Source organism: Sebastes fasciatus, chromosome 7, assembly GCF_043250625.1.
Source record: "Sebastes fasciatus isolate fSebFas1 chromosome 7, fSebFas1.pri, whole genome shotgun sequence".
Taxonomy (NCBI): Eukaryota; Metazoa; Chordata; class Actinopteri; order Perciformes; family Sebastidae; genus Sebastes; species Sebastes fasciatus.
Window position 1 is genome coordinate 4929034 of NC_133801.1, and position 18082 is coordinate 4947115.

Sequence of the window (18082 nt, forward strand, 5' to 3'; positions counted from 1 at the left end):
GAGAGAGAGAGAGAAGAGAGAGGAGAAATGTCAAAGCCCATTTAACCACAAAACAGAAAAAGTCAGTTTTAATAATTTGAACTTCATTAATAACGATCACTTTGACCCACGTTTAGCTAACTGCTAGTTTAAACGTAACATTAAAACGTACGTTAGCCTTAGACTCTGTTCAAATCAATGAAAACTGCAATTTCTTGTTGGTTATAGTTTGCTTCAATACAAATCAGCTATTATGAGCTGGGAACCAATGCTGTTTCATAAATCTTATTTTCTTCATTAGAACCACAGAAGAATTTAGTGAGATAAATAGTCTTTATTGGAAAAATAATAAAGTGAAGCATCTGACTAAACTTCCATCAGAAACAACAGAGACCTCCCGTCCTGTTCCTGTTCCAGCGTACAAAGCAAGAAGAAGAAGAGCTAAGTGCACTTGACTTCACTCTCAAAGTGAGTCCGTTGGAAGCCCTGAGGAGAAGTATTAAAAACAGAGGAAGCATAAAAGCAGGTCAGCCTCCCGTGTATTCACCATATTACAAGCACAACTTTGAAAAATTGGTTTGACCTTTTCTCCACATTCGCTGCTCGAGAGCCCTCTGCCATAAAGTCCTACCCCTGAATCATCTCATATCCTTTAACATTTAGCAGTCATGATATCCAGACCTGGACAAATAATGGACAAATATTCCCAGTTTCAAACCTTCATTGGCAGGGTTTCTTTACAAGTATTAACGTTTTTATGATTTAGATGTCTTAGTTATATGCAATATATTCAAATATATTTAATGTGAGAAAGTGGAGGCAGGACTTAATCTCATATTTTGATTAAAACAAAATGCAAACTTTTCAATAAGACCTGGTTTCAGTCACCAACCTTCAAAGACGTTGAAGGAATACCAAGGCTGGTAGAAATCAACAAAGTAGACTAGACTGGGGAGCAGTGGTGGAAAGTATATTTACACAAGTACTGTACTGTAACTAGGCATAGTCACTACTTGCTGGTTCAGATTATTAATACGAAATATAAATCAACTAATAAATGATGATGCATTATTATGGATTAAACTACCCATCCACCACTATAAAAAGTACTTCAAGTTAGCTCCACCTTTACCAGCTGCAACATTAAAGTGATGTAGCCACATAATTCAATGATATAATGTATATTATTCTGAAATGGGCCTTTCTGCTTTTACTTTTTGTACTTTAAAGGTACAGTGTGTGTATGATTTGGCATAATCTAATGGTGTGGTTGCAGATTGCAACCAACTGGATACCCCTCCACTCATTCCTCAGTTTCTAATACAGTGGTGTTAACATTGAGTCGTAAAACGTCCGCCTAAAAAGTGCCGTACAAAAGTAAAACAAAATTATTTCTATTCTTATGTCATATTTAATCTCTCAACTGAAATGGCCTGTATTTGAATAATAAGAAATATGATAAATATAATAAGCGTTTTCAGTCCAAAATGGCAACAACAGCTGTTGTCAACAAAACACTGGAGTCTTGTCTCTATACTCTTTGGTACGGATCAGATGGTGGCTGGCGGTTCTCCACTCTTTGGCTCACGTTACCACAGTTTCACAAGTGTGTTGGAGAACTACGGTGGCCTTCAGGTAACATAAATACGTGAAAGTCTCTCTCTAGAGCCAGTGTTTGGTTAGACCGTTCTGGGCTACTGTAGAAACATGGCAGACTCCGTGAAGAGGACCTGCTCCCTCTGTAGATATAAACGGCTCATTCTAAGCTAACGGAAACACAACGATTCTTAGTTTCAGGTGATTATACACTAAAGGAAACATAGTTATTAATATTATATTCCATTTCTGCTTATAGATCCCCCGAGATGCTACACGCTGGTGCTTTAAAGGGACTGTTTGTAACTTCTTACACGAATAAATCAATCCGGGTCGGTGTCCCATGCGCGCTCGCGTGTGGCTACGCTGTTCAGACAAGACTCCAACACAAACTATACGGAAGCACCAAAACCACAAAGTTATATCTAGTGAAGCCCGGAGGTGAAGTCGGGAGGCTGAGGCAGGAAAAGCCAACACTAGGATCAGCAGTGATTCATGGAGAGACTTTCGTCTGGTCAGCTAACATTACTGCCAAGCAGCTGAAATATAGAGTGATATTGTGGTTTTAGCTGACGTGTGTCGCCTCACTGTTTTGAGCGATGCTCATTCATGTCTATGTAGAGCGAGCACAAGCGCGAGCAACAGGACGCTGACTTTCGTTGACTTAACGGCCACAGGTGTCGCTGTTAAAAAGGCATTTCTGATTCTTACAAACACTCCCTTTAAAAAAGTTATATTTTGATGCCATGACTTATGATAAAGATTTTGAATGCAGGACTTTTACTTGTAACTTGGAGTATTTTTAAATTGTGGTATTTTAAAAGATCTGAGTACTTCTTCCACCACTGCTGGGAAATGGCATGATGCAAAGAGTTGATCAGTCTGATCAGTAGTAGTAGTATTATAATAGTATAATAGCAGCAGCAGCAGCAGCCAGCAACAGCAGCAGCAGCAGCAGCAGCAGCAGAGCAGCAGCAGCAGCAGCAGAGCAGCAGCAGCAGCAGCAGCAGCAGGGCTCCTTTAACTCTCCTGTGGGAGGAGCAGGCTGAGCTGCAGAAGCGCTTCTCTTCCTGTCGGTCACATAAGAGGCGTTTCTTTCTACACATGACATTATGTGACTTTTAAGTGAAAGCATCTTTTGCATTGGACACAGTTTAGTTTGAACCCTGAACCGACAAGCTGTCACTGTGTCGTGCAACTCGCTTATTGCAAATAATGTCAGACTCAATCAAAAACGTGGCGATATTTGGATCCACCGGAATGACCGGACTGGCGACTCTACCGCTGGCTGTGGCTGCAGGTGAGGAGGATACAATAGACATACAATAGACATAGAATAGAACAGAATATATATGCATGCATGTATCGGTGCCTTCATGCTGGTCAAAGTGTAGGGGGCAAAGGGTAGGATAAACGTGAGTTCATGGGAATCCTCTGTCATGTGAAGGTCTAATAAATAATCAATCAATAAGTTGATCTGCTGAGTCTGCAGGTTAATAATAGCTTTACATCACGTGATTGATTATAAATGATTCATAACTAAATAAAAAAGTTTAGGCTTCACAGTATCATGTTCTGCTATGTATTTAGAGCTGAGCAATAATAATCAATATAATATCAATAAGGTGATATGAGACTATAGATGGGATTGTGCTTATTGTATTACAGCTTCATTTAGTGTTGTTCACATTTTTTAGTTAAGTCATAACATCCACAGCACTATTGTTTTATCAAACTTTCCTTTTGTGCAAATGTCTTGAAAACACTAGTAAAACATTATATTATATTCATATCAATGTATTTGGTCAAAACTATTGACTAAAACTACTTAATGTACACGTTTGAAGATAAATAAATAAATAAATTAAGAGGTGGAACTTTGTTTCTCAATCTCATGTTAAATTTAGAATTTTTAATTGATAAATTCACATTGGATTAATTGATTAGTTGTCAACTATTTAATTAATCGCCAACTATATTGATAGTCGATAAGAAAAAAAGGTCAAAACTCTCTGATTCCAGCTGAATATTTTCTGTTTTTTTTCCTCCTCTATGACAGTAAACTGAATATCTTTGAGTTGTGGACAAAACAAGACATTTGAGGACGTCATCTTGGGCTTTCGGAAACACTGAATGACATTTTTAACCATTTTCTGACATTTTATAGACCAAACAACTCATCAATTAATCAAGAAAATAATTAACAGATTAATTGACAATGGAAATAATCAATTGTTGGAGTGAGGCTTAAACCGTCAGTCCCTGCTGTCATTTGCTCCATTATTAGTTGGGATTCCCCCAAAGATTTTCAAAAACATAAACTAGACAGACCGATATGCACTCGCACAAATCACTTGCACAAACACAATATGTCACATGACTAATTTGATTTATCAGCATTTTAATTTCCTTTCTTCCTCCTTACCCTGAGGCAAAAAGCTGTTGAGTCATGTTAGACGTTACAGGTCAGCATTTTGCTGAGTCACAGCAGGCTGTGACACAGAGCTGATAGTAGAAGCTGTTCACTATCTCGCCTGTACAGGGAGGGTGGGATCACCTTCATGTAGCTGCTGAAGTTATTACATGAGCTTCTGGAAAACACTCTTTCATTCTAACTCCAGTTTGAGGAAGTAATCATGTCGTCCTGTTGAATTTTAATACCAACCCTTGCCATGTTTACAACATGCAATAACAAGTGACAGTTTCAGTGTAAGGGTTGCCAAGTTTCAGTGTGAGGGTTGCCAGCCAGGTGAAGTTGTCGGATAGTAGTCACGATTAGGGCTGCAACTAAAGGTTATTTTCATTATCGATTAGTCTGCCAATTATTTTCAAGAGTAATAATTCATCATCATTAATCATTTGGTCGATAAAATGTCAGAGAATAGTGAAAAATGTCCATACAAGTTTCTCAAATATAAAACAAAAAAAGCAGGAAATCTCCATATTTGAGAGGCAGAAAACAGAATTTTCTGCCATTTTCACATGAAAAATTACTTTAACAATTAATCGATTATCAGAATAGTTGCAAATTATTTTTCTGTTGATCGATTAGTCGACTAATCGTTGCAGCTCTAGTCGTTATAACGTGATTCTCATTTGCTCACTTCTCCTTCCACTTTTTCATGACCTTGATGAAACTGTCATGAGATCCTGCAGGATGTAAAGGAGGAATCACATGAATTCAGGAAATATAACTTAAGTGTTAACAGATGCATGTTACCTGAAATGTCATCAGGCTACATTATCATTACAGATACAACTGTAGTTTTTGTCTCATTTCCATGTTTCCTCCGTCAGGATACAACGTGACGGTGCTGGTGCGTGACCCTGCCAGGCTGCCTGCCGACCACAAGGCGTCCAGAGTGGTGGTGGGAGACGTGCTTAATAAAGAGGATGTGAAGAAGACCATGGAAGGCCAGGACGCTGTTATCATCATCCTGGGCACCAGGAGCGACCTCAGTACGTCTCCACAGTTTGACACACAACCAAGCAAACGTTATAAGAGAAGAAAACAAAATGCATCTTATAGACAAAGAAAAAGTTAAATTCCTAAACATTTCCTAAATTTTTTATTGCTTCATTTGCACTCTTCCTGTTGCCGTGCTTTTTGTATTCTTGTATTCTTTGATTTTCATGCATGCTTTGGATTTGTCTACGTGGTTTTGAATTTGCTGTCCTAAAGTTGCAGCATTCCTTTTACTGTTGTTGCTTTGACCTTTTCTCACATGTTTACATCACTGTACATTCTTTCTTTGATTGTAAAAGTTTTCTTGCCTTGTTAAAGTTCACGCTGCCTTACATAACTGACCATGTTCACCTTACACAAGGAGGATTGTAGGTTTTAATGGTGTAATAATGTAAAACATTCACTAGAGGTCGCCATAAGACTTTTACAACATATAGCCCTATGTGACACAATCTGAAACACACTGTATGTAAAAAGGTGGACTTTATTTATAAAAAGTAGCAACACTTTAATAGTCCTGGATTCCAAATTCACACTTCATGTGTTTTCACATATGTACTTTACTGTGTATTAAAAGAAAGGCTTTCTGAAATACAGTGGAACAAATGTACCATATAGTGTCACCCAGTGGAAAAGTGCAAAACTATACTCAACATTTGAATATATAGTTATTTTCCACCTCAGTATGAGTCTGTGATTTGATCTGTGATCTGATTTGTGCTCATCAGGCGCGACCACCATAATGTCTGAAGGCACCAAGAACATTCTTGAAGCCATGAAGGCTCGTGGGATCAGCAAAGTGGTCGGCTGCATGTCAGGTACAACTCACTGTTTATAACAATCATAACAGAGTGGATGAGGTGGTCAAAAGTTCCTTGAAATATACTTTGTTCAGTCTTGTTTAATCTTCTGTTGGCTTCAGATGAGCAATGCATTTTAAGAGAAGTGTATTTGTAATGACATCTGTATCCTGATCCCTCTCAGCCTTTCTGCTGTGGGATCGCTCCAAAGTGCCGCCCCGTCTGGTTGAAGTGACCGAGGACCATGAACGGATGTACGCCGTGCTGAAGTCATCGGGGCTGGACTACGTGGCCGTCATGCCTCCTCACATTGGTGGTCAGTAGGAAATTTATTCCAAACAAAAGTGGAAGAAAACTTTCAAAACTATCCTGGCATAAAAGTTCTGCAGTCAGACAATCTGATTACATTTATTCAGGATTAATGGATGGCAAGTTGCACTTTTTATGAATTACACACGAGCTTTGTCATTAAATCCGTGAAGTTTTAATAATTAAATTAACATTTGAGACTGTCTCTAGACATTACTTTGCATGAATTGGCTCCAAAGCAAAGTTAAAGAATAACATTAACAGGCAAAATCAAACTGATTACCAGCCAGTGAGGACATCAAACCTTTTTTCACAGCATAATTGTAGACTCTGCAACTGCAGATAGAGAGAGCTTTAATGGGTTTTCTTATATTTTATATAAGTTTTTGGTAGGGCTGCGCAATATATTGATATTATATTGATATTATCTTAGATTTTGGATATCGTAATATCGTAAAATGGCATAAGTGTTGTATTTTTTCTGGTTTTAAAGGCTGCATTAAAGTAACATGATGTAATTGTCTGAACTTACCAGACTGTTCTATCCACATTACTGATGATTATTTATCAAAAATCTCATTGTGTAAATATTTTGTGAAAGCACCAATACTCATTCAATATCAAAAATATTGTGATATTTGATTTTCTTCATATCATCCAGCCTTAACTTTTTGTTCCTTTCTCCCTCCAGGCGACCTTCCTCTGACAGAGACCTACCTGGCGGCGGAGAACATGCTAAAAGGAAGAGCCATCTCTAAACACGACCTGGGACACTTCTTCGTCAAGTGTCTGTCCACCTCAGAGTGGGACAGCAAGACTGTCGGAGTGTGGGGAGAGTATAAATAATCACCGCTGATGCCCTCCGGACAGTGAAGGGCTTTAAATCTCTTCCTGATTTTTAATTTTTACCAAAAAACACTGAAGAGAAAATACTTGTTTATGCTGAGATTTGGAGATAAATGAAGAAATAATGTCTGTGTGGATTCAAACTACTAATGCTTCCCAGCTACTGCTTGTTATATTTTTATAGTAATTTCTTTTAAACTGCACCGAGGGTACATTTTAAAACAAGGGCCAGACCTGTACTGCTGCTTTAGCTGTTTACATTTCTCTCTTTTCACATTTACAATCTTTACATATTGAATGTTTAGTTTCCTAGCATTGAACACGTCATCATGTGATGCCTTCTGTTGGTGCTCTAATGTACAGTTGGCCTGTTTTTTATAGCTGTTGGAAATAAAAGACTTTATTGTACAAAACGTTGTGCTGAAAGACTTAAATGTCATGTGAATGAGCAGAGCTGCAAGCTATCTGTTGCTGGAGTGACAAAATAACAACAACGATAATATTAAATTGTATTATAGTATCTCTACTCTGATTATCAGATACTCAGATTGTTGTTAATATTGGTTAAAGTAAGTCAGACTAGTTGTGTCTTAAAGGTCCCATATTGTAAAAAGTGAGATTTTCATGTCTTTTATATTATAAAGCAGGTTTAAGTGCCGTAAAACTATCAAAATGCTCAATATACGGAGAAATACACACAGCCCGTATTCAGAAATTGTGCGTTTGAAACAAGCCGTTATGATTTCTGTCCATTTGTGATGTCACAAATATACAATTATAGATCATTACATGGTTTTAAACATAAACAAACATTCTAAATGTGTCCCAGTTTATTTCCTGTTGCAGTGTATGTCAATAACATCAGCTGACAGGAGGTAAACATGGACGCAAACTGTTGCCTAGCAACGCAATTCCGTTGAAATGCACTAAAACGGAGTGTTTCAGTAAAGAGGGTGAATACAGGTATATTCAGGCAGACAGTATGAGGAGATAATGCGTTTTTTGAACATTACAGCATGTAAACATGTTCTAGTAGAAACACAAAATACAAGTATGAACCTGAAAATGAACACGATATGGGACCTTTAAACTACAGGTAAGAAGTAGCTCTTACACAGGTAGATCACTGTGAAAGGGCCAAGGTGGCGTCCTGGCAGGAAGCATTTCAGTGTAAAAAAGTAAAAGTACTAATACCACAGTGCATTAATACTCTGTTACTAGCAAAAGTCCTGCATTCAATAGACCTCAGGCAGTCAGATGAGTGACATTTGTTACATGTGTCAGAGCTGTTGTGCAACCTGAGGGCAGGCAGCATGATACCGGAAACCTGTCATATTTTCTTTCAAAATAAAACCCTAATTTTAAAAGCTAATATATTCCCTTGATGTGGTCTTTTCAAAATAACTTAATTAAAGTCCTCCACCATTCAAAAATGTGTTTTGTTTATTGTTACTTCACTTAGATTGTTTAGCTTCACTGTGCAGAGTTTGACACCAGAGGGCTGTTTTCACATTCAAGGAGTAAAGTATATCTGAGAGTTTAACACGTGCACGCACCAGCAGGATTTATGACAACTATAGTTTGGAAGCCAGTCGTGGTCCAAGATGCAATTTACACCAGTATGATGTGGAAAGTTGAAGCACAAATAGATTTTACAGTGAAGAAGGAGACATGTTGTGTCCAATACTTAAACTTTTAAATTGAAATTTGCATATTCATAGATTCTGGATTTTTTAATGAGAGAGAAGTAAATGTTATTTAAGGAGGCGATTTAACTTTTTGTGGGAAAAAAAAAAACACAAGATAAGATAAGATAAGATAACATAAGCCTTTTATTATCCCCAGAGGGGAAATTCAGGTGTTGCAGCAGCACAAAGACAGACACAGGTACTTGAATAAAGAAGTACAAACAAATAAATAAATATTAATAACAGATATATACGACTAGAATAAGAATAGAGGTAAAAATAGAAAATATATAAGAACAATTGAAGAGTCAGCAAGTCTATCTAAACAGCGTACATCAGAATAATATATGATATTATTAAGTAATAATATTGTTGTCTGTATTAACATAATAGAAATATAATATAGTGTATGATGTATCAATAATATAGTATGATATAGCTATAGTAGCTTATAGCATGGGATATTACATATGGTATGAGGTGCAATGTAAGTATTTCTCTATATCTTAAAACATATCTGGACTGGGTGGGTGCTAGTATCTTTAAGTATTTAAGTGAGCAGACAAAAAACTGCATCAAGATTCTCGATTGAATCAATGTGAAATATGTAAATATATTTATCATTACAGATTATAACACAAAACACTCCTTATTATATTTAATTATATTATGTTATATTATATTATATTATATTATGTTATGTTATGTTATGTTGTTACGCCATATTATATTATATTATATTATATTATATTATATTATGTTATATTATGTTATATTCTATTCTATTCTATTCTATTCTATTCTATTCTATTCTATTATGTTCTATTATGTTCTATTCTATTCTATTATATTCTATTCTATTCTATTCTATTCTATTCTATTATGTTATATTCTATTATATTCTATTTTATTATATTACATTACATTAAAGGGCCTATTTAAAAAAAGGAAGGACAGATGTTTGCTACTTTGGACTTTTACTTTGACAGAATACAGGAAGTTGTGTGTTATTACGTCATGTTTTTCCCTGTCGTCCAATACACAACCGAGGAGGAGCCAAAGCTGTTTTTCAAAGTTGACTCGCTGGTTCTTCTTCTTCATGAGGTGAAAGTCGAGAGGTGGAATTTAAATCGAAACTTTGACATGTTGGTAGTTTACTTCAGTAGAAGTTGTGTCTATTGAGCGTTTTTCCTCCCTGAAGACTGCTGAAGACTCTCAGGTAAATAAATAACACAGTGTCTCTGCTGAAATAACACTGATTTGGAAAACTGAAACTTTTATTATAGTAAAAAAAAAGACTTTTCCTGTGGACGTGTACATGTGCAGGATTCAGACTATTAATTTGTTTTTGCTATATGTTTATAGAAATTATTAGTGAAATGTATGCATTTTAAGTTCTCTCTGATTGCTTTGATTTAGTTAGTTGGTTCAGTAATTTAACATCCACTCCTATTTTTTTCTCTTACAGTAACTTTAACTTAAACATGAAATAAGACATGCTGACTGATTAGAATTGTAATTATTTTTGTTTTACGCACACATTATCGAACTTTGCATTAAAAACAATATGCAGATGGGAATCCCTCCTTCTATCTATGATGTAATCATTTAGGAATTATTGCTATGCAAATTACACAATAACAAGCTTGACAATCCGGTCTGGGCGGAAATTAATAAAAAAATAAAAATAAAATGAATCAGGGTGGGTCTATATATAATATGAATCTTGATGTTATCATTATATTGTCTTATATATAGTTTTAAGTGTTTTGTAACATCAAATCATTGTGATTGTGAATGTAACGTATATAAACTCCACTACCCACAATGCTTCACTCCCCATAATGCCTTGCGATACATCCAGCCCCCCAACTAGTGATGGGTAATCCGGCTCTTTTTAGTGAGCCAGATCATTTGGCTCAGCTCACCAAGAAGACGAGCCGGCTCTTTCGGCTCCCAAACGGCTCTTCGTTTTTACCACTTCTGCCTTTTATAATTTAGCCAAATTTAGCTTTAGCTGTTTTGACCTATGATTAGTATGTGTGCACATATATCACTTAAATTATTTAATTTAATTATACTAAACCTTATAATTTCTAGAATACCATAATTTTACATGCTGCTTCGTTTCCGACTGTCACTCATCTTGTCTGCTATTCGCGCTCCGCATTCCGCTCTCTCTTTCTCTCTTTCTCTCTTTCTCTCCTCTCCCTCCTGCTCTGTACCTGTAGACCGTCACCGTGCCGCTCACCCCCGCCCTCCCTGCTTGATGGTATGATCCTTGAGTGTGTTCCAATCCGCGTACTTCCGTACTTACACTTACTATTTTGAGTGCATAAGTGCGTTCACACAAGGAAGTACGGCAAAATGCAGTGCACTGAAAGTACCCAGATGTTGTACTCAAAACGGTCAAATCGTTGAGTGTGGAACACTGGACACTTCTCACACTCAAATGTCGCCATCTTGGCGACGTAGCAGAAGGGGCGGGACCACGACCACTATTCAAACATATGTAGATAACAGAATAAAACAATACGTAAACATAACGGTGCATTTTCAGCAAACAGGCGGACACATCGTAGGCGTAGGCAACGACGTTGGAAACGTAATTTCCACTCTGCTTTAATTTTTTTCTTCAACAAAGAAGAAGATATTTTGGCGGGTAGCGAGCCGCGGTGAGATGTTGCGATTGTCATTTTCGGTCAGTGCGCCGCAGAGTATTCGTTTTGAGACGACCCTACCCCGTTGAAATTCATGCACTACTCAAGTAAGTAGAGTAAGATCGTCCTATCATTCTGCCTTGAATTAATAAAAAAAACAAAAACGAAAAAAACGGCTCTTGGACGGGTACCGGCTCTTATCGTTCACTTAAAAGAGCCGGCTCAATAAACCGGCTCGTTCGTGACGACCCATCACTTCCCCCAACTGAAGACCTTTTGGAGTGAAACTCAAATCACGGCGGGAGAAGAGAAGAGAGTCAGCCGGTTATTAGTGAAGTCCGTTTAGTCTTTTAGAGGTTGAAACAGAAAGTTATTTCCAAATGAGTTTAGTAAAACATTAAATAGTCTATTCGTGTCGAGGAGGAGTCAAGATAACGACATATTAACCAACAGTAACGGTACTTTAACCGAGGAGAGACGGAAGTGATTCAACAGGTCTGTTAGCTTCAACATTCACTTTCTAACTGTGTTTAAAGTTTAACATCTAACTTAATAAGCGGTTTAACTACGTTACTCTTTTCCTTTTTGTTAATCAAGATAATTCAAGTCTTATGTTTCATGTAATTCAATGTTCTCTGTCGAGGTTTTCAGTTTCCCTCCTATATGATGAAGCTAACTGTTACAACCCCCAACACACATTTAGCTTATAACTTATAGTGTTTATAGAAAAACCTCGACAGCATCATGTTTAATGTTATTTAATTTGAAGGTACCATACAGTTTCGATTACTGATGAAGTAAAGCAACCAGAAAATATTCACATTTAAGAAGCTGGAATCAGAGAACTTTTTTTTCCTTTAAAAAAATACTCAAACCGGTTAATCGATTATCAAAATAGTTGGCAATTAATGTAATAGTTGACAACTAATAGATTAATCTATAATGTTCTTCTTCTTTTTTTCAACAATATTTTTATTATGCTTTTAAACACAAACACAGACAAAACCAACAATACACACTGAGACAGTAACTTACATAGTGAGGGAAACAGTAAACGTGTTAAAAGGTAATAATACATCAACAACACATGTTTTAAATGAATAATAATATACAATCCTTTTGATCCTTTGACTTGAAATAAAGAAACCAGAACATATTCATATTTAAGAAGCTGGAATTAGAGAATTTAGACCTTTTTTTCCCTTAAAAAAATACTCAAACCCTTAATTTGAAGGTATCATACTTGTGTTTTCAACAGGAATCCAAACTAAACTATCCATTAACTACATATAATTATTTGCTAATCATTCTGCCAAATTTGAATAAACCTAAAAGGCAGTAAAGCTTTAAAACACACTGAGGATTGTATATTATTATTCATTTAAAACATCTGTTGTTGACGTATTATTACCACAAATCATGTTTACTGCTTCCCTCACTATGTACGGTACTGTCTCAGTCTATGGCTGCAACTTTCAATTATTTTTATTTACTTTTATTTTACTTTATTAGAGACCATAATATAATATATACTTAATTTGAAGGTATCATACTCGTGTTTTCAACTTTTCACTTTGGATTACTGTTGAAGTAAAGAAACCAGAACATATTCACATTCAAGAAGCTGGAATCAGAATTCAGAACTTTTTTTTCCCTTAAAAAAATACTCAAACCTGTTAATCGATTATCAAGCAGTAAACATGTTAAAAGGTAATAATACAACAACACATGTTTTAAATGAATAATAATATACAATACATTTAAGAAGCTGGAATCAGATAATTTAGACCTTTTTTCCCTTAAAGGTCCCATATTATAAAAAAAGTGAGATTTACATGTTTTTTTTTTATTATCAAGCAGGTTTAAGTGTTATAAAAATCCTGTTAAACTATCAAAACGCTCATTATACGGAGAAATATACAAAGCCCAAATTAAGAAATAGTGCGTTTGAAACAAGCCATTAGGATTTCTGGCCATTTTTGATGTCACAAATATACAATATTTAGACCCTTGACACAATTTTAAACGTAAACATTATAAATGTGTCCCAGTTTATTTCCTGGTTGCAGTGTGTTTTAATGACATCAGCTGATAGAAAGTAAACATGGACCCAAGCTGTTGCCTAAAAACGCAATTCCACTGAAATGCACTAAAACGGAGCGTTTCAGACAGACGGTAAATACAGGTATATTCAGGCAGACAGTATGAGGAAAATAAAGGGTATTTTTAACATTACAGCATGTAAACATGTTCTAGTAGAAACACAAAATACAAGTATGAACCTGAAAATGAACACGATATGGGACCTTTAAACTTTATCAAAAGTTTTGATTGGATTTAGAGACCATAAGATTATAACATTATCAATGAATCTATTAGTTGTCAACTATTACATTAATTGACAACTATTTTGATAATCGAATAACCGGTTTGAGTATTTTTTTTAAGGGGAAAAAAGGTCTAAATTCTCTGATTCCAGCTTCTTAAATGTGAATATTTTCTGGTTTCTTTACTCCTCTATGACGGTAAACTGAATATCTTTGAGTTGTGGACAAAACAAGACATTTGAGGAGGTCCTCTTGGGAGTTTTGGGAAACACTGATTGACATTTTTCACCATTTTCTGACATCTTATAGACCAAACAACTGATCGATTAATCAAGAAAATAATCAACAGATTAATTGACAGTGGAAATGATTGTTAGTTGCGGCCCTATGAACAGTCTCCCCCAAAAAACAACTTGATTAACATGATTAAAAACAAAAGCAAGCAAATCCTCCTTATCATTGAAAAGCCTTAATGTTTATTTGTACTAGATTAAATTGTCATGGATTAATTTACTGTTGAGCAACTGCTTGATTATTTTATGATTCAGTACAGACTTTATTAAATGTATGTGTTGCTCTCATCAGCATTTTGATATTATTAAATTTTTCTTCTAGAGTATTTTAATTAAAAAAAAATCCATCATTCCTTTACTAAGGATACAGAGAAACTGATCATTTACAAAATGTTAACTATAGATGATTTTTTAGCAGCAATACAAGTCAACTTAACGGCTTATTCCTTTCTCTGCAGTTTAAAGATGATCGTGAAAGGACAGAAGCGTAAACATCCACCAGAGGACGTGGAGGTTTCAGACCAGAGCAGCCCCAACTGGGAGAGCCAGCGGCAGTTTGTGTTCTCAGTTTCCCTGAACAAGTATCAGCATAGCCAGGAGCTACCTGAACCCAGCCTGCGGCGCTCCGTTCTGATAGCCAACACACTGCGGCAGGTCAGCCAGGAGGCTTGTGGGGCGCCCTCTGTAGACATGGAGGTGTCACAACCACCTTGTAGCTCTTCATCTGCACTCCAGGAAGAAAAGCATGACTCTGCGGTGATGTTTTCTAACAGCCACTCAGCTCTCGTCAGCTGTCCTCTGGTCTCTTTAAATTACTTGTCAAATTGTGCCACGAGTAGGTCTCCTGCAAACTGTCACTTAGATGCATCAATTGTCCCTCTGTCTGTTAGAGACGAAGATGAGGACTGGGGATTGATGTCCACTGAGTCTGATTTCTCCCTTTCAGCTGCCATCTCCTCCATTCTCACTGCACTGGACACTACCATTGATGGGAGCCCACAGGCAGCTCCGCGGACACCTCTCAGGTCCTTGGAGAACCTGTCGGGGCCCTCTGATGGAGGTGTGGCGTGGGTGAAACACGGAGTTAGAAGTTATGGGGAGCTGCAGGAAGAGTGGAGGTTGCGGGAGAGCAGCTCGGAGGTGATGAGGTCCAGCTACCTCACTGAGCTCACTGTGGAGGATCTGTTCCAGGATATAGACACGTCCCTGCTGGAGCGGGACATGGGAGTGCTTGGGTTCATAGGCAGTGGAGGTGGATATCAGGCTGGGGATGACCTGTTACGGTATCTGCCGCCTTTCTCCACCTCCCCCTCACACCCCTTCTCCCTCTCTCTCAACCAGAATCTCAAGTGCCTGCCTTCGTTCTCCTCGTTCAGCCCATTGTCTTCCTCATCCTCTTCTTCACCTTCTCTTTCTTCGCCACCCTTCTCTAGTCAGAATCATGTGAGAGAAGGAATTGACCTGGATCATCTGATGGAGATCCTGGTGGAGTCCTGATTGCCTCATTGTCATCATTATACTGTAAGAAATCCATTTCAACAGGAAGTAACCTGAACAGCATTCATGACGTTAGCGGACAAAAACTGAATTCCCAAGGGCTGGACTTTCAAACGCATCGAATGCTGTTTTTTTTAATTATATATTGATGAGGAAATTGTGTATTATGGGCTTAAGAAAGTAGTAAGAACGCTCTAGAAATGTAGAGATGGTTGATGTCTAAGACAGGAAGTGGGCCAGCATGACGAGTAGCTGTGATGCATCTGGCAGCTTTTTGTGCAACATAAAAGGTTTGCGTTTCTCCGGCAAAAATGGAGGTGAAGTCACAGTGAAAACTGCGTATTAAAGCAAATGAGGCTGTTTAACGGCTAAGCCATGAGTCAGTGCATAATGAACTGTTGAAAAGCATTTTACTACAGTTTCCAGTGTGACTCAGCTAATTGGAACGAGAGAAGGGAGGTATCTGATTAGAAAACAGGATTTATTCCGCAAAGGAGAAAAAATGTGTCAGATGCATCACAGCTTCAAGCTCTCCTGCGTTCACATTGAACATCCCAGTTTATCTGGAGTAAAGAAAAAAGCAGCAGCGCGTCATGTACTGGTGTTGAGTCATGCAGCGGACTGAACGTTGGTCTACAAGTGGGATAAATCACTTAAAGTGTAACATGTTAATGTAAGTTCTGAGAGAGAATGTGATTCGTCAGGTGTTTGAAGGAGAATGATTGAAACACTAATATTATGGGTCAAACTTCTGTTTTCTGATTTTTCAAACTTCTGTGAAGAAATCCTTTGACCTCATATTTATCAACGAGTTATTACAGGGGCATGATATCAGGTGCTAAGAGATCAGGTCGGTAGGAGCTCCCAGAAAAATGTGCTTATTAATTCAGAATAAGAGCCAGATGTTCGGTTACAAAAAGAAAAGACATTTGAATTGTGTATAACTGTTGAAGGTTAACTGGGTGATTCTTCTTTGTATCCATCAGTTATTTCAGTAACAACTAGTAGTTGGAGGTACAGTATGATTACATGTCATATTAACGTATCCTAAAAAGGCACAACTCTTAATGCTTCGTGTCCCATCTGAAGGCTGAAAAGAGTGAAACTAAAATGTGTTTAGTCTGAAATGCTTCCTCTCTGAGTGCAGCTGTAGCTCAGGAAACACGTGGCCTCAATGCACGCTCCAGCTCAGAAAGACTATTTAATGTCTTCTTAATAGATGCTTTTATTCAAAGAGCCTTTACAGTACTGTGATTCTATACAACACATCCTCTTGGGTTTTAATGTGACAGTACGGATCCACTGTAGGTGTCACATTAGCTAAAGTCACAACCACTACGCAACAGCTTCTGTTGTACAGATGTCGTGTTATTGATCGGTCCTGGTGGGTGTTGAGCATCACGCTGTGAGCCACATTGGCTGATGGAGTCCAGATGGTGCTGACTTCCCCCCCCGTGAACACTCATCAGTAGGTCAAGTTCTGCTCGTTTTAGTGGGGTTCACATGTTTTGTCTGGTTTACATCTGAATTATTGCACTTTTGTTAATAATATGCATTTCTCTGGTTTGTGTTTTACTCTGTATTTATTAAGCAGTGGTAACATTACAGGTAAATTGGCCGAATGATTCCTTTTGAGCCCGTAAAGTGGAGTCCTATTACATGTTCTGTTAATGTATATTGTTTAACTGTAACTTAACCGGCTATATATATATATGTTGGTCCAGTATTTAAACCAACACTGCTGAACTGTGTGACGGGGAAACACTGAGATGAATTGTTTGAGGAAGCACATGATGCCTGTTTGTCAGGTTTTTGTACTTTCATCCTGTTTATGGATCAGAGTTGTTTTCTATGCAAAGGTCTGCAGTCTCAAACTATTTATAAATGGCATACTTTGTTAACAAGATGAGTAATTAAATGTCATAACCATTTTTGACAATTTTTCTAATGGTGTATTAATGTACCGTCATGGCAGTTATTTTATTTACTTTATTTTCTCTTAAATATTTTAACGGTTACATTTGAGGGCAGAATGCCCGGACACTATGTATTTACCTTTGTTTTTAAAAGAAGGCAAATATCTGTTTAACTATACTGACGTTTTTTAATAAAATGTGAAAATGAAATGCTGTATCTTCATTGCTCAACATGATTTATTCATTATAATGCATAAAGTACATTTTACGGCAGCTATTTAACAGTTTTGGAAATGGATGTGTGGAAAAGGATTGAAACTGCACATAAACGTCATTTCTTTGTGGTTTTAACTCCATCATCCAATGATGTATTTTCATTTATGACCCTGAAGAAAAGCTGCAGTAGTGTATTTAGAAAATCATGAAAGAGAAAGTGCATTACATTTTGCAGCAGACTGAAAGTCTCCAACCAGAGATGGTTCAGTTTCAAGCTGACCTGCTACTTTGTGAAAGACTACACGTTCAGTTTACATTTTGTCACGATCACACCAGAAACTTACAAATAATACGTGGAGTTGAGCCACAAAGACCATCCAGGATGTCAGTACGTTATCGGAATAAACTGACATGTAGTTTTCATTCCAGTCAGATTCCTAATAGACAGATAAGACGGGTAACACGTGGACTCTTGGAAGCAGCTTCGCC

At 37.2% G+C, this 18082-nt stretch overlaps 2 protein-coding genes across 4 annotated transcripts; both read left to right on the forward strand.

Annotated features, from left to right (window-relative positions):
* Nucleotides 1-2654: 2654 nt before the first annotated feature.
* On the forward strand, nt 2655-7409 carry blvrb (biliverdin reductase B). The gene is made up of 5 exons (XM_074641146.1): nt 2655-2875; nt 4873-5034; nt 5770-5859; nt 6026-6157; nt 6842-7409. The coding sequence occupies exons 1-5, from the start codon at nt 2791-2793 to the stop codon at nt 6994-6996; spliced, it is 624 nt and encodes a 207-aa protein (XP_074497247.1). The 5' UTR covers nt 2655-2790; the 3' UTR covers nt 6997-7409.
* Nucleotides 7410-9744: 2335 nt separating this feature from the next.
* On the forward strand, nt 9745-17587 carry sertad3 (SERTA domain containing 3). 3 transcript variants are annotated; one of them, XM_074641150.1, is made up of 3 exons: nt 11708-11839; nt 14423-14799; nt 14911-17587. In XM_074641150.1, exons 2-3 carry the CDS (start codon nt 14430-14432, stop codon nt 15459-15461), a joined length of 921 nt encoding a protein of 306 aa, XP_074497251.1. In that variant the 5' UTR covers nt 11708-11839; nt 14423-14429; the 3' UTR covers nt 15462-17587. The 3 variants fall into 3 exon arrangements, with proteins under 3 accessions (XP_074497250.1, XP_074497249.1, XP_074497251.1); XM_074641149.1 differs by lacking the exon at nt 11708-11839 and adding an exon at nt 9745-9903 and having other exon boundaries at nt 14423-17587; XM_074641148.1 differs by having other exon boundaries at nt 11595-11839; nt 14423-17587.
* Nucleotides 17588-18082: the final 495 nt, after the last annotated feature.